The sequence below is a fragment of the Oncorhynchus kisutch genome, linkage group LG18, assembly GCF_002021735.2.
Source record: "Oncorhynchus kisutch isolate 150728-3 linkage group LG18, Okis_V2, whole genome shotgun sequence".
Taxonomy (NCBI): Eukaryota; Metazoa; Chordata; class Actinopteri; order Salmoniformes; family Salmonidae; genus Oncorhynchus; species Oncorhynchus kisutch.
In genome coordinates this window covers 50692726-50718189 of record NC_034191.2, presented here as the reverse complement: position 1 = coordinate 50718189, position 25464 = coordinate 50692726, and the positions used below count along the sequence as shown (strand labels likewise).

At 42.4% G+C, this 25464-nt stretch overlaps 1 protein-coding gene across 10 annotated transcripts in view; it reads left to right on the top strand.

The window, feature by feature from the left end:
• The first annotated feature begins 1298 nt into the window (after nt 1–1298).
• The window catches only part of LOC109908771 (sickle tail protein-like), a 162858-nt gene continuing 138692 nt past the window's right edge, over nt 1299–25464 (top strand). For 6 of the 10 annotated variants that reach the window (XM_031796251.1, XM_031796249.1, XM_031796250.1 and 3 more), the window contains exon 1: nt 1301–1950. In XM_031796251.1, coding sequence (XP_031652111.1) covers nt 1611–1950 — 340 coding nt within the window. In that variant the 5' untranslated portion in view covers nt 1301–1610. Of the gene's footprint in view, nt 1951–25464 lie in introns of all 10 variants that reach the window. The other 4 variants (XM_031796252.1, XM_031796247.1, XM_031796256.1 and 1 more) reach the window with 3 other exon arrangements.

The following is a 25464-nucleotide window of genomic DNA, read 5'->3' as shown; positions in this document are numbered from 1 at the left end:
GTGTGAGGATGAGCTGTGTGTACCAATGTACAGAACATTCTGTTTAGGCTCAGAGGAGAGAGGGAGGAGAGGAAAGAGGGAGGAGAATGCCCCTCTGTAGCTCTCTGATCCTCAAATGAACTTTTGTCTTTTTCCATTTTTCTCTCACCTTCAAGCTGCACTGTTTTCGCTCTTTTGCTCTCTCTCTCTCTCTTTATCTCTCTCTCTCTCTTTCTTTCATCTAAAGCTCAGTGTGGCAGCCAATCAGGGCCACACACAAACACACACTCACTGTGCAGAGAAGCATGCTGCGTTCTACAGTAATCCTTCTTTCCTCTGTGCTCTTTAATTCTCTGTAAATTCTTCCGGTGAAGGGGCGTGTGTGTGTGTGTGTGTGTTTGTTACTTCCGGCTGCTTCCAGTATCAGGACAACATCTTTTCACACGCATGAGGAGACAGTGTGAATGAGGGAAGGAGAGAGAGAGGAAGAATGATAGAGGGAGAGAGAGGATTTGGAGTTTGAGGTGAATCCGTCGATGGAGAGGTGAGCAGGAATGCGAGTGGCTGTGTGTGTGATGGGCAGCTGAGCGGTGACATGAAGCAACTGACACATCTGGAACGGCTTCAGCAGCTGCACCTGAGGAGGAGGGATCACAAATCATCCACTCTCTCTCTCTCCCGCTCTCGCTCTCATGCTCTTTTTTTCTCTCTAACTCACTCACTCACTCACGCTCTCGCTCTCTCTCTACCTCTCTCTCGTGTTTTGTCTGTGCTCGCCAGAGCACTGCAACAGTTTCACACTGAGCATCAGCAAAGCAGTGCAAGAGCAAAGAAGAGGAAACCGAAAAGCAAGAGAAGAGCAGAGAAAACGGGAGTACGGAATTGTTTACATATGAGAGAGGGAGTACAGGACTGTCTGTATATGACAGAGAGGGAGTACGGGACTGTCTGTATATGACAGAGTCAATGAGAGAGGGAGTACGGGACTGTCTGTATATGACAGAGTCAATGAGAGAGGGACTACAGTAGATTAAAGAAAAGGAGGAGGGGATGAGAAGAGTGTGAGAGCGGGGGATAGAGAGGGAAACAGTGGGTTATAGAGCTGGAATGCGCTGACATTAAGGACCTGGCTGTTTATATATGCATTTGGCCCAGCACCTTCTGCCGAGCCACAGGTTTGAGCACACACACACACACACACACACACACACACACACACACACACACACACACACACACACACACACACACACACACACACACACACACACACACACACACACACACACACACACACACACACAGCTCTGTTTGCTTTGGAGGATAAGCCCAGGAGGCCCTGTCAGCAGAAGAGTACACCTTCCAGGGAGCTGTTAACTTTTCCCGCCCCCCTCTCTCTCTCTCCTCCTTCTCCCCTTCTGCCTTCCCAAATGTACCCTCCTCCCTCTGGCTGCCCAACCCAGCCTACCTGCTCCAGTCAGGACTCGCAGAGCCCAGTGGGAGACACACACACACACACCGAGAAGCTGGAATACTCTACTGTTTACCACGGACCTTGCACGAACAGAATCTAAGAGAGACAGATAGACTGAGAGTCCCAGACACCCAGCCTTCCACTGACTTCCAGCAGGATGTCTAAAGCTTCACGGCTGGCTCGACCATCCTCCGCCGGGGCGGGCTCCAAGGTGTCGTCCTCCCGTAAGGAGGCTCCTGGTGGGGCTCGAGCCCGGGTGGTGAGTGTAGGGGAGAAGCTGATGAGGGCCGGCAGCGACGGGACCCTGACCAAGCAGAGGGGCCTGGCTGCAGCCGCCCCACCTGCACTGCAACAGGCGGACAAACAGCAGCCCCAGATGCAGTCTCAGACTCAGAGCCAGTCCCAAAGCCAGGCACAGACTATGGACATGGTGGCCCAACCCAAGAGCAGAATCAGCCCACCTAAAGCCTCAGCTCTTCCACAGGGCTCTATGCACAGTAAGTACTGGACTACAGTCATGTTGCTTTTCCACTGTGACACCGGTGGCCATGTGTTTATGAGCATCTCTTCTTTTTTAGGGGGTAGATTAGCTTTAATATTGCAGATAGATTGTAGCTTCCATCAATGCAAATGTCTGCATCACTTCCAATCCCCCATATATGTTTTTTGCAAATATGTCACCGATCACCTTGATCCGGTCTTATGTAGCAACATTTGAAATTGTGTTTTTTACATTGGATAAAGCCGAGACACAGAGCTACATAATGGTATATCATACACTGCATTTGAGGAACAATGGGAAAGTAATTCTGCTTTAAAAGTTGATAAACTTGTAACCTCACTTTTGAGAAAATGGCCTTTAAATGTTTTGGTATCTACTGGAGAGCTCTTCTTTGTCTACACCCATTCAGCATTGTTCACATCTTCTTAAACCTTAGCTCCACCAATATCTTTAAGGGATGATCCGAGGGTTCTGTCCTGACAACAGCAGTCAAGCATCGGAGCTACCTGGCTAACAGTTGTCGCAGTGACATTCTATTAAAATGGACACTTGCATAGTGGAGTCTTTTGTTGAGACATGTAGCTAGCGTGCTACATTTTTTACCATAATCACAACTCATGACGTTACTACCCTGCATGAATATGCAGGTAGCTAACCAACCAGGTTCAATGTTAGCTAGCTAACATTAGGCTATAACAAGCAATGCAAATGGCTCCGAGATACGAATAATACACGTAATGTTAGCTAGCGAGCCAGCCAGCTAACAGTACACTTTAACTTGAAATGAAAATATTTTGTCAAAATTAGAAAACTGTAACATCTGAAAATGTAGCTAGCTAGACTATCTTACCCGTAGTCTGAAATTGGAGCAGATTGCCAAAGCGAATTTACCAGCTACGTCTATCAACAGTTGTCGCAGTGACATTGTATTGAAATGGCTACTTGCATAGTGGCGTCTAGACTATCTTACCCGTATCTTACCCATATACATCATGAACACTTCTCCCTGTCACTGATACCATGGTTGCCCTTGGTTTGAAGATGTAATCCAGAGACAGGTTTTTTCTCCGTCTCCTTAGCTATCATACTCTAATTCCACTGATTTCAAAACTCGGTCCTCCAGAAAATGGAGAGAAACACTTATGTAGTGCTAGACAGGTTAGACAGGATTACCTACACACACTAACCAGCTCAAATAGACAGAAGCGTGCTATATGGCAGACCAATCCGAATTCAACTCTCTTCATGTCCAGCCCACGCATTATCTCAGCCAATCACGGCTAGCGGGAAGGTTGCTCACTTTTTCTGTGGCTTAATCAACCAGGATCATAATTTTACTTCTTGACACTACCCATCCCTTAAGCGGGATAATTGTCATCAGCAACCGCTGAATAGCATAGTGCCACAGTCAAATAATATGACAAAGTATTCATACTCATGAAATCACAAGTGCAATATTTTTTTTGTTAATCCACCTGTTGTCTCAGATTTTGAAATTATGCTTTACAGCGAAGGCAATCCAAGCGTGTGTGTAAGTTTATCGATCGCATGACAAAACATTAAGTACACTTAGTATCAGGAAGCTTGGTCATGAAAATCAGAAAAGCAATCAAATTAATTGTTTACCTTTGATCTTCGGATGTTTTCAGTCACGAGACTCCCAGTTACACAACAAATGTTCCTTTTCTGCCATAAAGATTATTTTTACATCCAAAATACCTCTGTTTGTTTGTCGCGTTATGTTCAGAAATCCACAGGAAAGAGCGGTCACAACAACGCAGACAAAAATTCAAAATAATGTCCACAGAAACATGTCAAACTTTTTTATAATCAATCCTCGGGTTGTTTTTAAAATATATATTTGATAATATATCACCCGGAGTGCAGGTTTTTCAATAGGACAGGGAGAAACAATGGCCGCTTTACTCTGTTGCGCAAAACTCACTCAGAGCCCCCACCTATCCACTTACGCAATGTGATCTTTCTCGCTCATTTTTCAAAATAAAAGCCTGAAGCTATGTCTAACGACTGTTGACACCGTAGGGAAGCCATAGAAAAAGGAATCTGGTTGATATCCCTTTAAATGGAGGATAGGCATGCATAGGAACAGAGAGGTTTCAAAATAAGAGGCACTTCCTGATTGGATTTTCCTCAGGTTATCACCTGCAATATCAGTTCTGTTATACTCATAGACAATATTTTTACAGTTTTGGAAACTTTAGAGTGTTTTCTATCCTAAACTGACAATTATATGCATATTCTAGTTTCTGGGGCTGATGAAAATACTGCCCCCTACACGCAAAAGGTTAACAATGTATTCATATTTACAGATGGCATGCAAGGTTGATATTAAGGCACATGAAAGTTCACATGTTCCACAAGGCATTTCTGCCCAAAAATGTAACACATTTTGATTAAAAAAAGATTACGATCAAATGGCTCTCATGTGAAGTAGTGACCCCCGACATACGGCTAGTTTCCTGAAACGTGTCACTTATATTTACACTACCGTTCAAAAGATTGGCGTCATTTAGAAATGTCCTTGTTTTTGAAAGAAAAGCAAAAAAATGTGTACGTTAAAATAACATCAAATTGATCAGAAATACAGTGTAGACAATGTTAATGTTGTAAATGACTATTGTAGGTGGAATATCTACATGGGCGTACAGAGGCCCATTATCAGCAACCATCAATCTTGTGTTCCAATGGCACGCTGTGTAAACTAATCCAAGTTTATCATTTTAAAAGGCTAATTGATCATTAGAAAACCCTTTTGCTAGCACAGCTGAAAACTGTTGTTCTGATTACAGAAGCAATAAAACTGTCCTTCTTTAGACTAGTTGAGTATCTGGAGCATCAGCATTTGTGGGTTCGATTGCAGGCTCAAAATGGCCGACAGTCAAGTTCCTTACTTTTTTCCCCTTCCGCGTTCCTCTTCGATTTTTGCGGTAATGCTGCAATTAGTTGGTTGTAATTGTGGAAAGAGCATTTGAATTTAACCACATATTATTTGTTCAGCATTTTATGGGGCTCCCGAGTGCCGCAGTGGTCTAAGGCACTGCATCTCAGTACTAGAGTCATCACTACAGACCCTGGTTCCTTTCCAGGCTGTGTCACAACCACCCATGATTTGGAGCCCATAGGGCGGTGCACAATTGAACCAGAGTCAACTTTCTATAGCTTGTTTTAAAATAGCAATATTTGGGAGATGATTTCCTTTTCCAGTAACTGAAAGTGAGAGGTCTGAATAAAGGAAAAAGGACATTCTTGAACATAGGGTGAGACCTTCTTACTAATTTGCTAGAGAACCAGTTTGGATTTGAGTATAACTTTTGTATGATCGAAGCCTTTAGTGAGAGGTCACCCAGTAAAATACTACTTGAATAAAAGTCTAAAAGTATTTGGTTTTAAATGTACTTAAGTATCAAAAGTAAATGGAATTGCTCAAATGTACTTAAGTATCAAATGTAAAAGTAAAAATATAAACCATTTCAAATTTCTTATATTATGCAAACCAAATGACACAATGTTCTAGTTTTTTTTTTTTGACGGATAGCCAGGGGCACACTCCAACGATAAGTGTGTGAATTGGGACATTTTACCTATCAAAATGTAATGAGCACTTTTGGGTGTCAGGGAAAATGTATGAGGAATGTAGTATAGTAAAAGTAAAAACTGGCAAAAATATAAATGTTAAAGTAAAGTACAGAAACCCCCAAAAACTACTTAGGTAGTACTTTAAATTATTTTTACTTAAGTACTTTACACAACTGTGTAATAGTAGTATAGTAATAGTAATTGTTACAGTGTATGGGTTTCACTAGTTTCACTAGCCCCATGTTAGCCACCAAGCCATTTTCCTTACTCCCATGCTACTCAGTTTACAGGTTTGTTTTGCCATGTGTGTGGTCGGCTACAGGAGATCAGTGTGTTATCTGTTTTATTTTGTGTGTATCGGTCAGACCGGGCTGTTGTGGGATTAGATCTACCTATCAGGGCTCCGCTTCCTGTCCTGTTCATCAGTCAGACTTTTGTGTTGTGTTGTGTATCATTCACGATATCAGTAGTCTGATACTCATAAGTATCATGATAAGCAAACAAAACATGAAGCAGACATAATTTCTTGTTTCTTAAGGAAACAGTCCTAATGTTGGAAACATAGAAACACATTTTGTCACGTTTGTTTATTTTTCTAACTGTAGCATGCACAATTTTAGCAAGATTTTAAAGAATTTAAACTGCTTCGTTTTTCCCTTGTTGCCCTTGGAAAATTGAGTATAGTAGGATTGTGATACTGGTATTGTGATTGACAACCCTAGTCCAGCATTAGATCGTCCTATCAGAACTCTGCTTCCGTGCCTCGGAGTCGAAGGCATTCCTCACCTGATCACGTGACTGGATCCCACGTCACGTTGTTGTTTTTCCAATCCCATCTCCGTGGGGTGCGGATTATGGAAGGGAGCAGGGGGTCTGATCACTCACTTTTGGCCCCATCATCACATTCCCTCACCCTAGTTAGCTTAGATTAAACACAGTAGGAGAGTTGGCCGCGTCCCAAAAGGCAGCCTATTCCCTTTATAATCCATTACTATTTCCTGGCCCTGGTCGAAAGTAGTGCACTATATGGGGAATAGGGGTCATATGGAATGCACCCTAAACCTACCCTTGGTTTTGTAGTGTCATTGTCTTGAAGTATTTGGTGAGTACTTCTTGTATCATCTTGTATCAAGTAAACACGTGTTTTCATCATAGGGATATTTCAGGACTTTGGCAATGAAGCCCTTTATCTACTTCCCCAGAGTCAGATGAACTCATGGATAACCATTTTTACATCTCTGTGTGCAGCTTGAAGGAAGTTGCTAACTGGTGTTTGTGCAATTGCTAACTAGCATTAGCACAAAGACTGGAAGTCTATGGTAACTGTTAGCAGCGGCTCGTGAAACTACCTCTAAAAAAAATGGTATCCTTGAGTTAATAATAACTCTGGGGAAGTAGATAAAGAGCTTCATTGCCACAATCCTGAACTATCCCTTTAAACTATCTATCCCCCTCTGTCAATCAAGATGTTCCCTGCCAATTACACACACCTACACGCACGCACACACACACAGACACACACACACATGTTCGGGGGGTGTCAAAAAAAAAAGTTTGGTCTCATGCTTTGAAAACAACAGGTGTACCTAATAGTGAAATGCTTACTTACTGGTCCTTCCCAATAATGCAGACAGAAAAACAATTATAGAAAGATAATTACACAAGGAATAAATACACAATGAGAAACGATCACTTGGCTATATACACAGGGTTCCAGGCTTGGTTCATCGGTACCGTTTGCCATGCAAGTCTATGACTGGGGTGGCTGGAGTCTGACAGTTTTTAGGACCTTCTTCTGACACCGCCTGGTATAGAGGTCCTGGATGCCAGGAAGCTCAGCCCAAGTGATGTACTGGGCTGTACGCACTACCCTCTGTAGCGCCTTCCAGTCGGATGCCAAGCAGTTGCCATACCAAGCAGTAATGCAGACAGTCAAGATGCTCTCAATGGTACAGCTGTTGAACTTTTTGAGGATCTGCAGGCCCATGCCAAATCTTTTCAGCCTCCTGAAGCGGAAGAGGCGTTGTCGTGCCCTCTTCATGACTGTGTTGGTGTGTGTGGACCATGTTAATTCCTTAGTGATGTGGACACAGAGGAACTTGAAGCTCTCGACCCGCCCCACTACAGCCCCGTCGATGTGGATACCATTCATCCCTGTGTCAGGTCTGACTTATGTGTTTCTTGTCTAACTCAGAGACAGCGTTTTGGCAGGGGGGAGGGCGGTGGGAGGAGAGAGGTGAGCTGTGGGCGTGAGTCAAACTTTCGGGTGACAGAAGGAGGTCGGGAATGTGAGCAGGGTATGCTGGGAAGTCTGCAGGTCTGGAGCCGTGTGTGTGTGTGTCAGTGAGTGTGTGTCAGTGTGTGTGTGTGTGTGTGTCAGTTGTTCTTACCTGCAGTAAAAAGTCAGGTTGTGGGTTATGAGGGGCAGGTCTGTACTGGAAACCAGATGTCTCCCAGTCTGTGGCTCTGTGTGCTCCCTCCAACCTCTTCACACAAACAGACCACTGACCAGGAGGACTCCTGCCCCTCCTATGCACGCACACACACACACGTCTTCTCTGTGTCTTTTTCTCTCTCTTTACTTATTTATTTCTCTGTATCTCTCTCTGTCTCTCTCTTTCTCTCTTGCTTCCCCCTCTTTCTTTCTATACCTTACTTTCACATTTCTACCGCAGTATGTACAGAGTTTCTACCCACTGCTATTCTTAACTGAAGAATTACTTTGCGCCATGCCACCGCCCCACACACATACATTCCCTCTCAAAAGACTTTCAAACAGAATACATGATCTGTGTATTGTGGCAGATGGAGGCTTGGAGGACTCAGCTCAATGTTTCTCTATGTGAGTCGAAGTGATGATGACAAAAACACAACTTTCTCCACATTTCCTGCTAAGGCCTGACTCTTAGAAGCAGCTCCACATACAAACGCTGTAGATATTCAATTTGTAGAGCTATTTTGGGTGATTTTGTTGTTTGTCGAGAGCCCCCATTCACTCTCTGTCTGTCTTTATTTGGAAGTTACTTCAATGATTCCGCAATTTTCTAGTCGCACTGGCATAACTAGTCGCACTGGCATCACCGCAACCTCATATTTTTCACTTCATTTAAATCTTTATAGGAAATAGGCTTCTGCCCTATGGGCCATTCTGGCTCGGATAAGGCTAATTTATCATCATAACCTTATGTGTTTCACCTCAACTTTATGAACAGAGATTACCGATACAGGTTCATAGATCAAGCTCAGGTCCCATTTTGTGCTGGTTTAATAGGTCAAGCTATGGCATCTAAGGCCAGGCTTGGGCCATGGACCAATGTGCGTCCCCAATGGCACCCTCTCGCCTAAATAGTGCACTGGTCAAAAGCAGTGCATTATATAGGGAATAGGGTGCCATTTGGGACACAGCCCATGGCTGCAGCCGAGGCACGGAGGTCGTTCTAGCGATGATGTTGCGTGACTGGGGCTGGATGGTAAGCGTGTGTGACAGGTGACATTTCCAGCATCTGTTAAGTCTTCAGTGTTGATGTAAGCCACAGGGCCAGGACTTTGACTGAAGCTGAAATAAAAGCTCTGACTTGCCCTTAAAGATGTCAGCTGCTGTAGTGGCTGCTGTGACCCGGTCTAGTGGTAACACACCCAACCAATCATGTTTTTACTGCTCCCCACTGGAGACTGGGGTTCAATCCCAGCGTCCACTTTCTACTGTGGTCCCACTTGCCTGTCACCCCTCTGGCCTTGGCTGCTGTGGAAATCAGTTTACATCAGAGGAGACCATGGAGTGTGCCGGAGGCCAGTGGTCTAAGCTGGCCTCTTTAATGACACATCTGGCAGGTTTAAGGCTCTGTACGTCTGAGACACGCATTGATAAGAAGAGAGGGAGGGAGCGAGAAGAGAGAGACTGCTAGGCTGCATAATCAACCATCAGCTAGTCTATCTCCGAGCACCCACGCACTCTTATCTCACCAATTCAATTTAAGGGCTTTATTGGCATTGGAAACATATGTTAACATTTCCAAAACAGACAGACAGACAGACTCTCTCTCTCTCTCGTACTAGTGTATAGGTCATGTAAACATTGTCAGTCATTTTGTAAATGCGGGTGAGACAAGAGCAGCACAGGGGAAAAGCTAAAGCCCAACTGTCCCCAGTTATCCTTAGTCATCCGGGCCATTGCACAGTATAAGGAGTCATCTTGTGTTGTTCTTGTGTGGTGTCAGTATGGCATGCAGACGGACAGCAGAGTTTAGTATGGGGATTTGTCTGGACATGAATGTGAGGGAGCTCACTTCAGTTTCCTGTGAATCATCAGAGATCACAATAAGGATGCACTTTGAGACTGTGTGTCTGTGTGTGTGTGTGTCTACTTTCTCAGTGGTCTGTGGAAAGACTTTCCTATTCGAGATTTTGTTACACTACTTCTGGCAGATGGCACAGGAGCGTGCGTGACAGAATATGGTGCCATGACAGTTGGCACCAGGTTATTCCAGGCTTGAACATTACAAGCTGAGCCATTCCACACATGTTCCTTGTTAATTTGTTCTCGACGGATGCTTTCTGATTTTGGGTTGAAAACGCACTTTGGTTAAATGAGCTAAAACAAGCTCAATCTAATTGGGATTACTTTCTTTAAGCGTGAGATAAGATCGCTTTCCTCAAAATCGAGAAAGGATTAGATTAATTAATGCCTAACATTACCCATAAACCCTTCCGGTTTATCTATTGGCGACCTTGACAAACTTTGGCAAGACTGTAAGTGTTATTACAGACCATCATAACACACTGGCCCAGATCAAACAGCCCTGAAAGATTCTTCATTTGTGGTCCACATCATTCATTACGCATTTCTCACTACACTCACTGGGTTTTGAAATTTAATTTGCCTCGGACTTTGTATAAATATAGAATTTCTTAGCTCCATTGACTGAGCGGTGGCTTGGACATATTTACACAACGGTCTGCCAAAGGAGAATTTCATGGGGAGGGGAGTCACAGACAATATCATATCACATTGTATTTGTCACATGCGTCATAAACAACAGCTGTAGACTAGCTGTGAAAAGCTTACGGGCCCTTCCCAATAATGCAGAGAGAAAAACAATTATTATATATTAGTGTGTATTCCACATGACACCCTATTCCCTATAAAGTGCACTTTTTTTGTCCAGAGCCCTATTGACCCTGGTCAAAAGTAGTGCAATTACATTTCATTTGGTACTATTTGGGATGCGAAGAAGGTTATGAAAAAAGCCTGTGCTAAAGGATTGGGATAATTGTCAGACTTTGGCACAGGAGGAGATATAGATAGACACCAGACATGAATCGTCTGAGTCAGACAAACTCAGCCAATTTAGAAGTCAAAGACCTCTATTTATGGTGGATTATGGGAAGAAGAGGTTGCATGGTCGCCATGGCAGCAGGGAAAATGGCTTCCAGATTGACAACCTGGAAAGACAAGCAATGTTTGAGAGAATCAAATATGTGATGCATTGTCGGTAAGTTGTGACTAACGGATCTACAAATAAGAATGTGTAGTTAGTTTTGATGCAAGGTGATTTGTAGATCCATCAGTTGGCAGTCACCTGTTGTGCTATGTTGTGTCGCTACTGTGTTGTTGTCATGTTGTGTTGCTACCATGCTGTGTTGTCATGTGTTGCTGCCATGCTATGTTGTCATGAGTTGCTACCATACTGTGTTGTTGTCTTAGGTCTCTCTCTATGTAGTGTTGTGATGTCTCTATTGTCGTGATGTGTGTTTTGTCCGACATTTTTATTTTAACCCCAGCCCCCGTCCCCGCAGTAGGCCTTTGGCCTCTTGGTAGGCCGTCATTACACTTAACTGAGTTAAGTTAACTAAAAATGTAAAAGAAAACACTGTCTACCTTAGTCATGTGGACTGAAGAACTGTACCTGGCTGGCCCAAGAGTCTCAGAATGTAGGATGGTGTGAGATCATCATCATGCCCTGCTTCTTAACTCTAGGAGACATGCTCCGCTGTTGTTCGCTAATGACTGGACGCCTATGTGTCATCCTTCAATCCAAACAGACTAGAATCAGGTCACTGAGCAAGAAGTGTGTGAGTGTTTCAGAGAGACTGGGTGGGATACTTTGTTTGGTCTAGTGGGACTTATTCATTCAAGCTCTAGCTTGAGGCAGTGTATTATACTGAACAAAGCTAGAAACGCATGTAAAGTGTTGGTCCCATGGTTCATGAGCTGAAATGTTAGTGAGCATTTCTCCTTTGCCAAGATAATTCATCCACCTAACAGGTGTGGCATATCAAGAAGCTGATTAAATTGCATCATCATTACACAGATGCACCTTGTGCTGGGGACAATGATGTCACACACATCATTAAACAGTATTTACTGTAATATGAAATACAGAATTTTACTTGCCACCGAGCTGCACATACAGTTGAAATCAAAAGTTTATATACACTTAGCTGGGAGTCATTAAAACTCATTTTTCAACCACTCCACACGTCTTGTTAACAAACTATAGTTTTGGCAAGTCGGTTAGGACATCTACTTTGTGCATGACACAAGTGGTTTTTCCAACAATTGTTTACAGACAGATTATTTCACTTATAATTCATTGTATCACAATTCCAGTGGGTCAGAAGTTTACATACACTGAGTTGACTGTGCCTTTATTAAACAGCTTGGAAAATTCCAGAAAATGACGTCATGGCTTTTGAAGCTTCTGATAGGCTAATTGACATCATTTGAGTCAGTTGGAGGTGTACCTGTGGATGTATTTCAAGGCCTACCTTCAAACTCAGTGCGTCTTTGCTTGACATCATAAGAAAATCAAAAGAAATCAGCCAAGAACTCAGAAAAAAAATTGTAGACCTCCACAAGTCTAGTTCATCCTTGGGAGCAATTTCCAAACGCCTGAAGGTACCACGTTCATCTGTACAAACAATAGTATGCAAGTAACACCATGGGACCACGCATCCGTCATACCGCTCAGGAAGGAGATTCTGTCTCCTAGAGATGAATGTACTTTGGTGAGAAAAGTGCAAATCAATCCCAGAACAACAGCAAAGGACTTTGTGAAGATGCTGGAGGAAACAGGTACAAAATTATCTATATCCACAGTAAAACAAGTCCTAAATCGACATAACCTGAAAGGTCGCTCAGCAAGGATTAAGCCACTGCTCCAAAACTGCAATAAAAAAGCCAGAATACGGTTTGCAACTGCACATGGGGACAAAGATGGTACTTTTTGGAGAAATGTCCTCTGGTCTGACAAAACAAAAATAGAACTGTTTGGACATAATGACCATCGTTATGTTTGGAGGGAAAAGGGGGAGGCTTGCAAGCCGAAGAACACCTTCCCAACCGTGAAGCACGGGGGTGGCAGCATCATGTTGTGGAGGTGCTTTGCTGCAGGAGGGACTGGTGCACTTCACAAAATAGATGGCATCACGAGGGAGGAAAATTATGTAGACATATTGAAGCAACATCTCAAGACATCAGTCAGGAAGATAAAGCTTGTTCGCAACTGGGTTTTCCAAATGGACAATGACCCCAAGCATACTTCCAAAGTTGTGGGACAACAAAGTCAAGGTATTGGAGTGGCCATCACAAAGCCCTCACCTCAATCACATGGAATATTTGTGGGCAGAACTGAAAAAGCATGTTCGAGCAAGGAGGCCTACAAACCTGACTCAGTTACACCAGCTCTGTCAGGAGGAATGGGCCAAAATTCACCCAACTTATTGTGGGAAGCTTGTGGAAGGCTCCCTGAAACATTTGACCCAAGTTAAACAATGTAAAGGCAATGCTACCAAATACTAATTGAGTGCATGTAAAGTTCTGACCCACTGGGAATGTGATGAAAGAAATAAAAGCTGAAATAAATAATTCTCTCTACTATTATTCTGACATGTCACATTCTTAAAATAAAATGGTGATCCTAACTGACCTAAGACAGGGCATTTTTACTAGGATTAAATGTCAGGAATTGTGAAAAACAGAGTTTAAATGTATTTGGCTAAGGAGTATGTAAACTTACGACTTCAGCTGTACATACATACAAAGCCTACTTCGGATGCTGAACATTTCACAGTGCTACCAGAGAGTAGCTGAACACAACATCTGTCAATCATCATGTGATGGAACTTTGAGCTTTGCTTTACAAAGGCTTCCAAACGGGCAGTGACTACAGGGCAAACAGACCAAAAGGACATGGCAAAATGCACAACCATTTCAGAATCAAGACTTGCTGCCACTCCAATCTGTTTCCTAAACAAATTCATGGGGCACTATAACCACATAGGAGTTAAATTGGTACAGCATTCTCATGGGTTCAACAAATATAGATACCAATAGATACCATACACCCACTAGTGGTCAAAATTATTTTGGAGAGCCTGTATTCTGTGGGGTGGAATTACAGTACCGTTTGAAAAATACAGCAATTCTTTGCTCCGCCCACAACATTTTCCCACAATACATTTTACTGTTGATAATACCCCAAATTGCTATGTAATTCACATTTTTCCATTACAGTGTGTACACTAATTGATGTTGCTATTAAGCCCTCGTCTTTGTACCCCATCTATGCCCTTCTCCAAAGCTAATTACCGCAACTTGTAATCTCGCCAACCGAAACCTGCAGATCCTGCACTGAGCACATACTGTGCCTGCATCCCAAATGGTACTCTTTTCCCTACATAGTGCCCTACTTTTGACCAGAGCCCTATGCAGACTTTAGTTTTTCCCCTATGTATGGACTATGTTGTTAGCTTTTAGCGATCATGGCTAATTCACTTGACTGGCGCTGATGAGCAGATACCAGTGGATGCTAGCTCTCCCCCAGGCATTTTCTCTGATAGAGCAGACAGAGAAATCAATACGCCTCTGCCTCCGTTCAAACCACGCTGATTCATTAAAACACGGGGCTACGTAAATACTTGTGTGTAACCTAGTGCTCTCTCTCTCCGTGTTGTGGATCTCTATATTCCATCACTTAGCACTGAATGTTCAGTCTATATGACACTGTGATATTTCAACTTTATTCCTGGAAAAAGAACTACCCTCCTGATGTTGATTTTCATGAATATTTTAATTCTGTGATCATGTTCAAGTTGCTATTACAGTGTGGTATTCAGGCTGCACTCCTGTGGAGGAAATGCACAAAGTTTGAGTTTGTTGATACGTTTTAAATCAATCTTTTCATTCATTCATTTTGATGTTGCTTTTCGGTCGTATTTCAACATCTGTCATTATTGAGTGGGAAAAGTACTTGTGTAAGGTTATGACAGGGATGTTTGTATGTCAGCAATGTGTCCCAATTGGCGCCCTATAGAGCAGTACCTTTGACCAGAGCCTATGGGGTAATGGTCATCTAAAGAGGGACTCCAGCTCAGGCAACTATCCCCCCTCTCTTGATTCCTTTGGATTTAGCTGCATCATGTTCAGTGATGGAAAGGCTGGTCCACACTCTGACAGGTAACCGTGTCTTGTGAGATGGCTTAGCTGCAATACCACTGAGGGTAAAACTGATACAGCAAAACAAAAGATTGACTGTAGACAAACTGCAGTTGTACTGTATACAGTACATTGGGCTGTGTGTTTGGCCGCTGTGCCGCCCATACAAAAATGGATGCATGCATGATTGTAAGTTGCTTTGGATAAAAGCATCAGCTAAATGGCATCTATTATTATATTGTTTTATTTGCAAAGACCAGGAAATTCCAGACCTGCATAATCAGGATTTGTAGGCCCTAAGCTCAAGTGGGGTAAAATGGATTCTTTGAAAACTAGTTCCATTGAATCTATTCTTAGGACTAAACTAGATCTGTGAGCCACCAATCCAGAAATGAATAGAATTTCCTTCCTATTATTGTAACGTTTCCTGGACGCTAGACCACACGTTGTTTTCCAACATATTTAGCTACATTGTTTATCACCATGAAGAGACATGCCTGCTCTTTGTAATGCAGGTCCCAAATGGCACCCTATTCCCTATATACAGCAGGGCACCACTTTTAACCAGGGCCCACAGAGGTAGCCCCTGACTCGATGACTGCATTAATAAACCTTATGGGGAATACGGTTCCATTTGGGACACATATCCTACTGTGCGTGTACAGTATGACTTGAATCAGTTCTGCCCGTACACTACGTCGTGGTTATTACACCTAGACGTTATCTGTAAATCTCTAAAGCCCTGTTTGGCAGAGAGAGAGAGAGAGAGCACATCCTCTTGGCCTCTTACTGGTCCATATTTGGTGCTGTAAATAAATACCGGTCGATAAATCAAAATCCAGGATCCAAAAGTCAAATAAATCAAAATCCCAAACCACTCAACTCCAGATTTATTTTGAGGAATAAGAGGAGGAGTGGTGCTGTTGTTCCAGGGACATATTTGATTGGATAACCTTTTGATTCAGATAGATAATGGCTTGAACACCTTTAACGCGTAAACCGCTAACCCACCGTGCGCTGCCCTCGCTGGGTGGTAATGGTGCAATTCGAATGATTAGAGACACTAGTCATGCTTGATAAAAGCAGACTGCGTGCACACGCGCACTCTAAGAATGCGGCGCTAGCTCTTCACTCGTCCACAAAACAGAGCATTCCTTTTTGTCCAGAGAAATGCTAACTTGGGGCACTCTGCAAGCTTATTGACAGGTCATCATCTGACCTGAAGAGACTGTTAATGTTACCCGAATAACAGTGGTCATCAGGCTTGAATTCCCATTCACTGAATAATATGAACTGGCGATCTCATCTTACCGTGAGGATATATTAATATTAATAACACTTATCTTGAATTCAGAAAGTTGAGTTAACAGCAACAACAATGCAAGGTGCTGTTAGATTAGATTTGGTTTGTGCAAGGATATTGTGAGAAAATGACAGCAACAACCCATGCAAGGTGCTTTTTTTTATTTAACTAGGCAAGTCAGTTAATTATTTACAATGACTGCCTACCGGGGAACAGTGGGTTAACTGCCTTGTTCAGGGGCAGAACAACAGATTTTTACCTTATCAGCTTGGGGATTCAATCCGGCAACCTTTCGGTTACCAGTTCCAAGCTCTAACCACTAGGCTACCTGCCTCCCCAAATGAATTGCCTTCCATAAGTGTAAATCTTACAATGTATTGTAACAGTATTACATCTATCTCTGGAGTCTAACTGCCCAACTATTATAACAGGCATGCCACTCTGATGGGTGAAACTCCCCTATTCTGTCCTAGTTTCCAGCAGTCTGCCTCCGAAGAATGTTTTTCCTCTGATTCTGATGGTGTGACAGTCATTCAGCTTAAGCTGAGAGAAACTTTCATCTTAGCGTTATCCTGCAGTGCATTCAGAAAGTATTCAGACCCCTTGACTTTTTAAACATTGTGTTACGTTACAGTCTTATTCTAAAATGTATTTAAAAAAATGACAAAGCAAAAACTGGTTTTTAGAAATTGTTGCAAATGTATATCTTTTTTTACTGAAATATCACATTTACATAAGTATTCAGACCCTTTACTCAGTACTTTGTTGAAGCGCCTTTGACAGCAATTACAGCCTCGAGTCTTTTTGGGTATGACGCTACAAGCTTGGCCCACCTGTATTGGCGAAGTTTCTCCCATTCTTCTCTGCAGATCCTCTCAAGCTGTCAGGTTTGATGGGGAGCGCCTCTGCACAGCTATTTACAGGTCTCTCCAGAGATGTTCGATCGGGTTCATGTCCGGGCTCTGGCTGGGCCACTCAAGGACATTCAGAGACTTGTCCCGAAGCCCCTTCTGCATTGTCTTGGCTGTGCGCTTAGGGTTGTTGTCCTGTTGGAAGGTGAACCTTTGCCCCAGTTTGAGGTCCTGAGTGCTCTGGAGCAGGTTTTCGTCAAGGTTCTCTCTGTACTTTGCTCAGTTCATCTTTCCCTCAATCCTGACTAGTCTCCCAGTCCCTGCCGCTGAAAAACATCCCCACAGCATGATGCTGTCACCACCAAGTGGTCACCGTAGGGATGGTGCCAGGTTTCCTTCAGAAGTGACCCTTGGCATTCAGGCCAAAGAGTTCAGTCTTGGTTTCATCAGACAATAGTATCTTTTTTCTCATGATCTGAGAGGAGAGGTACCTTTTGGCAAACTCCAAGCGGGCTGTCATGTGCCTTTTACTGAGGAGTGGCTTCCGTCTGGCCACTCTACCATAAATGCCTGATTGGTGGAGTGCTGCAGAGATGGTTGTCCTTCTGGAAGGTTCTTCCATCTCCATAGAAGAACTCCTGAGCTTTGTCAAGGTGACCATTGGGTTCTTGGTCCCCTCCCTGAACAAGGCCCTTTTCCTCCGATTGCTCAGTTTGGCTGGACGGCCAGCTCTAGAAAGAGTCTTGCTGGTTCCAAACATCTTACATTTAAGAATGATGAAGGACCTTCAATGCTGCAGACATTTTTGGTACCCTTCCCTAGATCTGTGCCTCGACACAATCCTGTCTCGGAGCTCTAAGGACAATTCCCTCGAACTCACGGCTTGGTTTTTGCTCTGACATACATTGTCAACTGTGGGACCTTATATAGTCAGGTGTGTGCCTTTCCAAATCATGTCCAATCAATTGAATTTACCACAGGTGGACTCCAATCAAGTTGTAGAAACATCTCAATGATGATCAACGGAAACAGGATGCACCTGAGCTCAATTTCGAGTCTCATAGCAAAGGGTCTGAATACTTATGTAAATAAGGTATTTCTGTTGTTTGTTTTTAGAAATTTGCAAAAATGTCTAAAAACCTGTTTTCACTTTGCCATTATTGGTTATTGTGTGTAGGTTGATGAGGACAATTTTTTATTTAATCCATTTTAGAATAAGGCTGTAACGTAACAATACGTGGAAAAAGGGAAGGGGTCTGAATACTTTCCCAATGCACCGTATGTTTATCCTACGTTTCAGGAGGAAAGGTTCACATAGGAACGTTTCACTGTCGTATAATCCAATTAAAATACAGAGGATGTATGCATCTCAAAGTAGGAGTGATGGTTTAGGATCAGTTGTGCCTTTTAGATCATATTTCAAAATATTACATTGACAGGGAAGACCTGATCCTAGATCAGCAGTCATACTCTGAGATGCTTGGTATACGGCCCCTGACCTGGCTGCGGTTGGCTATACTGTTGCCTGTATATTTATTTGGTTGCTCTTAAAACAGTATTGATTCGTGTACTATACAGTAGGCCTAGACTTATTTAGAGAATATTAATGGCCCACATCAAGTTTTGATTTGTGAGTGAAAGTCACGCCTATTCCTTCCAAATTGAAATTAAGAATGCATCATGTTGACCGACGCACTGATCAAATGACATGGCAAAGTGCATTGTGACACCATGAAATATTTAGAATACAGAGAGAGAATCAGAGAATCGACTCAGACAGACTCTCTGCACACTCTTAGAAATAAGGGTACAGTATTGTTCCCTGGGGTACAACATGTTCAAAACACACATAATGTACCTTCAGAGGTACACATTGTGATCTCACATGGTACTGTTTGGTACATTTTAGGGTACTTTTTGTATATACAGTACCAGTTAAAAACACACCTACATTTACATTGTAGAATAACAGTGAAGACATAAAAACTATGAAATAACACATATGGAATCATGTAGTAACCAAAAAAGTGTTAAACAATGAAAATATATTATATATTTGAGATTCTTCAAAGTAGCCAACCTTTGCCTTCATGACAGCTTTGCACACACTTGGCAAGGTAAAATATCCCAAATAGAACTAGATAAAACCAGAAGAAGAATATACTGGTTGTACATAGCTACAAATGTAAGATCTTCATTTGATCAACCTGTTGCAGGAGAACTTTCCTGCAATTCAGGACATTTTAAACTTGTAATGTATTTGAGGTTTTAAAAGGCTTCTGAAGTTTGTAATTTCCATTTTGAAATGTCAGGCTTGAATTTCCCTTATGAAAAATGAATCAACCCCTGTAAGCCACATAATAATTCACATTTCTTGTTGCTGCAGGATTATTTTCCCGCTGTAGCAGACTGGCTCAAATGTAAAGTAGTTTGTGTTTTCATGGTCTTCACTCACTCACTCACTCACTGTAAGTTTCTCAAGTTCCCAACATCAGCGTTAGCTCTTCTAGTACAGAGCTTTTTGATGTTGTGATGCTCGCACATCACTTGAACGCCTGGGCTGATTTATGGTCCTGGTCTGTCCCTGCATGTACTTTTTGATAAGTATCTCATTAACCCATCAAAGTTAATGTAGCTCAGTTGGTAGAGCATGACGCTTGCAACAGCAGGATAGTGGGTCAAATTCCTGGAACCAACCATGTGTAAGAAAATGTATGCATGCATGACTCAGTGAGTGAGTGAAGACCATGAAAACCCAAAATAATTTAAATTTGAACCAGTTTGCTACAGCAGGAAAATAATCCTGCAGCAACAGGAAATGTGAATTATTATGTGGATTATAATGAATTGACATCTTTGTAGGGGTTGGTACCCTCTTGGGCCTCACTCCGCCCTATCTGAGATACCTACTGGAGCCTTCATCCTCCCCATACAACAGCCGTTCTGCCAGTCACATTCTGTTAAAGGTCCCCGAAGCGCACACATTCCTGGTTCCTCTTTTCAGTTCACTGCAGCTAGCGACTGGAACGAGCTGGAAAAAAACACTCAAACTGGACCGTTTTATCTCCATCTCAATCATGAACACTCTTACTGACAGTTGTGGCTGCTTCGCGTGATGCATTGTTGCCTCTACCTTCTTGCCCTTTGTGCTGTTGTCTGTGCCCAATAATGTTTGTACCATGTTTTGTGCCGCTACCCTGTTGTGCTGCTGCCGTGTTCTGTCGCTACCATGTTGTTGTCATGTTGTGTTGCTGCCATACTATGTTGTCGTCTTAGGTCTCTCTTTATGTAGTGTTGTGTTGTCTCTCTTGTCGTGTGTTTTGTCCTATATTTTGAATCCCAGGCCCCCGTCCCTGAAGTCCTTTTGCCTTCTGGTTGACCGTCATTGTAAATAAGAATTTGTTCTTAACTGACTTGCCCAGATAAATCAAGGTTCAATGAAAAAATAAACTGAAAAAAAGCAACAGCCCTGCTACACTGTAGCAGTCTGGCGTCCTGCATTGCCAATGAGGACCTGCCTCCTATGAAAGCTGTTGGCAGCGTCCAAACTCAAGAATCGCTGAGGTTCAATTCTCAGTGGCTGACGTGCCTGCTCATTCTATCAAGTGCATTTAAATCATGAGAAATACAAGTTGATTTTGGTTGCGTATGGCCTCAACTACACACCACTGGTTGTACTAAGACTTTTGCGGTCAGGGAGCTACTAGCTACCGTAGCTACATTTATGTTCACGATGTAAACAAAAGCAACTAATGAGAACTTGCGGGGGAAAAAAGAAGTGGAACAAAGCTATTGTACTTACGCATCGTCAATGAATATGGTACAGTACGGTAGGTTTAAATAGGACTAAAGACACTCTTCCCCTCTGCTCCTTTCCGCTCTCAAAACAACGTGCTCTCTGTAGCAGGTAGAACGTCACATTGACGCCACGCCGATGGCAAAGTTTAAAAGTGTTAAATGGCATACATTATTATATTATATTAACAAAGCTTCCAAAAATGTATATAAAATAAACTGTGGTACATTTACAACAATATCATCCTGAAAATGGTTCATTAACAGGAATGTTCTATTTTGGGCCTAAGAATACTGGTATGCTAGCATCCCTTTGAGTGAGCACATTGTTAAGCAGCAGAAAGGACTGCATATAAGAGAGTGTCATGCAGTGGTCACCAACCTTTTCTGAGTCAAGATCACTTTCTGAGTCAAAATGCAAGCCGAGATCTACATGACTTAAAAAAACAGAAGACGACGCAATATTTACCAATTAAAAACAGTACTGTAGCAATGAGGTTGGTGCAGTAGGCTATAGGTCCAATACATTAACCCTGCATACTGGCTATGCTTGCCCTACCAATGTTGCTCTTCTCAAACCATTCTGAAATGATAATGATATCTTAAAAAATGTAGGTATATTACCACACTGGTAGTATATCAGTTGTTGTACTACTTGTGGGCCCCGCTGAGTGAGCATCATTTGTGTTTTTATTTTCTGAACTGATCGCCTGCATTTGATGGTCAGTCTGAGGGGAGGGAGGGAGCAGTGGTGAGGCTGCCTCTCACCCGACTCACTGTCCCTCCGCAGAGAAAAGGGGAAAGTCTTCCAGCTGGTAGCGAAACTCAAGTCACACTGCATTATTTCTGCCTCATGCATCAATTCCTGTTATTATATTCCTCGATATTATAAAAGACACAAGCCACAAATAATAACATCGCAAGCTTATACTCAACGCTTAACGCTTTGCTGCACTCATTGCCGCTGCAGTGCTGGTTGTAGCGTGAGTGGAAGTAGGGAGAACGCTCATTTTATAGCTTATAAAAGTGTTGAACAAAGTGTTGACAGTGCTGAATAACAACTTACACATGAACTTACTCATAAAAACAGCAGCTTTTTGCTGTATTCGTTGACCTCTCTAGTCTTGGTTTTAAAAGTTTTGAAATATCACAGTATCAACTTTGCTGTGTTAGTCCGAGGCTTATTTTTACAGCTTGAGGAAACTGTGCAGACACCGTGACCTGAGCTATCTGATTGGCCAGCGGTAGTCCTATAGGTGCACTTGATTTGCTCTCTGGGCCTGCTGGGTATGTGGAGTTCTACCTTCAGACTCATGAAATGGTTCAAAATGGGAACACTTTGCCTTCCCGGCACCAGGGCTGCTGAAACAGGTGCACCTACCTCCAACAGGGCGAAACAAATGTTTAAAAATAGTAACGCAAGGCTTTATCGTTGTTGTTTTTTTACAGAAATGTTTGGTGATCAACTAGGAATGCCTTGGAGATCGACCAGTCGATCACGATCGACCTGTTGGTGACAACTGGTGTAATGGATGAACCAATTAGAGCCCTGCTACAATGGGTTCCTTCCTGCTAGTCACTGTGGCCCTTGGAGCCATGTCTCTGTGATGAATTTTTTACTATTCTTGCCTCATAGAAAACATAACATGAAAAAACTATCCCGACCTCTACTTTTTCAGAGAAAATTGTTGTGGCGGATGCCAAACGTATATCTTTTTCTATCCTCTAAATGTTTATGTGAGCTGCAGGGCCATTTGCACAGTGGCTCATGTGTATATGTGAAATTAAACAAGGGACATTTACATTGGAAGGGCAATATGTAACCTACTGTATGTGATCTACAGGAAGTGTAGATGCAATCAAAGGTAGACCTGGGAAAATGGATTTACCCATGTTGACAGCGAGTTCTAACTTAATCTTTGACAGTGAGTTCTAATCTAATACTCTCGCAAAGTGCGTCCCAAATGGCACCCTATTCCCCATTTTAGTGTACTACTTTTGACCTGGGGCCATAGGGGGTCTGGTGAAAAGTAGTGCACGTTATAGGGCATTTAGGATGCAGCCTGAGGTCCGTCAATACCAACTAATTAGATTAATCTACATGAATCTACTTCACGTTAAGAGTGGTTGTCTGCCTGATGCGCAATGCCAAGAGTGTGCAAAGCTGTCACCAAGGCAAAAGGGTGCCTACTTTGAAGAATCTCAATTGTAAAATCTATTTTGATTTGTTTAACACTTTCTTGGATACTACATGATTCCATGTGTTATTTCTTAGTTTTGATGTCTTCACTATTATTCTACAATATAGAAAATAGTTTTTAAAAATATATATATAATAATAACCTTGAATGAGTAGTTGTGTCAACCTTTGATTGGTACTGTATATGCTTATCAGTTCTCTAAAGACTCATAGTGTATATATCGTTATAGGTGAGTTAGAGTGTCCCCAGAAGGCCAGGTAGAGAAACTACAGCGAAATACACCTCCCTCGTACCGTACACTGAACAAAATAAAAGTTATTAAATGTTTCTTCCTCAGCTCTTAAGGTTCCTTGGTGAAGTGTGGGGTTCTTGACGTGGCATAATGTTTAAAAATAGACAGTTCTTCAGAATTCTAAAAGGTTCTTGAAGTCTATGGAAACCTGCAGATGCGTCCCTTTCATAACACACAGCAAATTGCCCAGTGTTAACTAGGGTTGCTTTTTCAGTGTAACATTTATAGTGTTGATTCAATAGTTAAATTAACACTGTGAATAGTTAAATGAATACCTTGTTGTGTAAAAGAACCCCAGTGTTGGAGTGAATAACCAGAGTTGAACCAAAACAACGCCCATCATTGTCATTGTCATTGTCATCCTCTATTGCATGTCGTTTTTTTCATTGTTTCTTTCACTGTCTATGTTTCTGCATGTACATTGTTTGATTTGATTGATTAATTCATCTTATGTTACTGAAATATAAATAACACACTATTCCAATCTGTTACGTGGATTTATTGCACCTGTTACTGAAATGGTTGTTCCGGTTTAAATGTTTAATGTCGTCTCATATCTTTATTCCCCCAACTTTTGCATTCGTTTTGAATGCCGGTAAAAAGAATTCCCCAAATGTTGGATATTCCCACTTTGGCTGGGTCTCAGTAGGAATTACACATCACTTCGGAAACCAGCATAATGTGTTTATTAAGGCCACTGTATTCAAGTTAAACTAGCTGCTCAAAAGAAGGCCTAATGACATATGTATTGTCTTAAATAATACTTGACAACATATTCATTTAGGATCTTATTTGGTGAATGCCACAGGACTGGAAATGTATGAATCCAGCAAATATGTCTTTGTCACTAGCAAATGAAATCATGGGTGGTACTGGTAACTCTAAAATTCACTCGAAAGGAATTCTGGGAAATATGCAAGCAAAGCTTAAAACCTTACAGCAGGGCTATTCAATTCTGGTCCTGGAGGGCCGAAACATTTTTGCTTTTGGATTTTATATGGTTCTTCACAGAGCCATCCCATTTATGGTTCTTCATAGACCCTAAAATGATTCCCCCATGGCCAGCTCGTTGTGTAAGTGTCTGATGTGCTTCTCTTTATCCTCTAGAGAGACCTACGGGTTTAATTAAGACTCAGCTAAAACCCAGCTCACTGTCAGCTCATCTCCTTAAACATTATGGAGAGAAGCTTTTGCTCCTCTCAGACTGGGACTGTGGGAAACCCAGAATAATATAATGCACATGACCACACACACACACACTCACACACACACACACACACACACACCAGGGAACACAGGATCAAATTCCGCCACCTCATAATTCAGGGGATTTTGGAAAGGAGCAATAATATGGTTTTAAGGCAATGCGAAGTCATCCCTCAGAGATGTATGTTTGAAGCCAGGCGGTGGGGCTAAAGCCATCATTCAACTGACACAACATTTCGCCAGGGTCTCTACTCACTGAGTAGAGAGAGGATCTGTCCAAAATGGCATCCTATGCGCCCTGTTCAAAAGTATTGTGGAATAAAGCAGGGGTTGGAGCCGAAATCATTTTCCAATCATTCTGCTCCGAGCAGAACCCCCTTTTTTTCTCATTCAGTTCCAATGTTCCCGACCAGAAAATTCAGTTCTGAACCGGTTCGAAACCCCAAAAAAGTAACGGTTCACATAACGTTTGTTCCTTTTGTAACCAGTGAAATCAACGTTGTCTTTACATTTAGCTCATTTGAGCAGCTTTCTGCTAGAGCAGAAAGCTGTAGGATACAGTTGGATAGTTGTTTACATGTTTGATTGGCGACTGACATTTCAAGGGTGTGGAGAACCCAAGAGAGATGGGTGGGTTGGAGGGGACTTGGCTTGAAGCTCTGAACATCATGACCTGACGTGAATTGGAATGTGTTTAGGCCAATTCTAGCATTATAACTTCACCGGAGTAATATTTTTGGAACTAAAAAGAAAATAACGGTTCTGTTCCGGAACACTTTCGTTCCCAGGTCTGGTTCCGTTCCCTGAAGATAGTAGGGTGCCATTTGG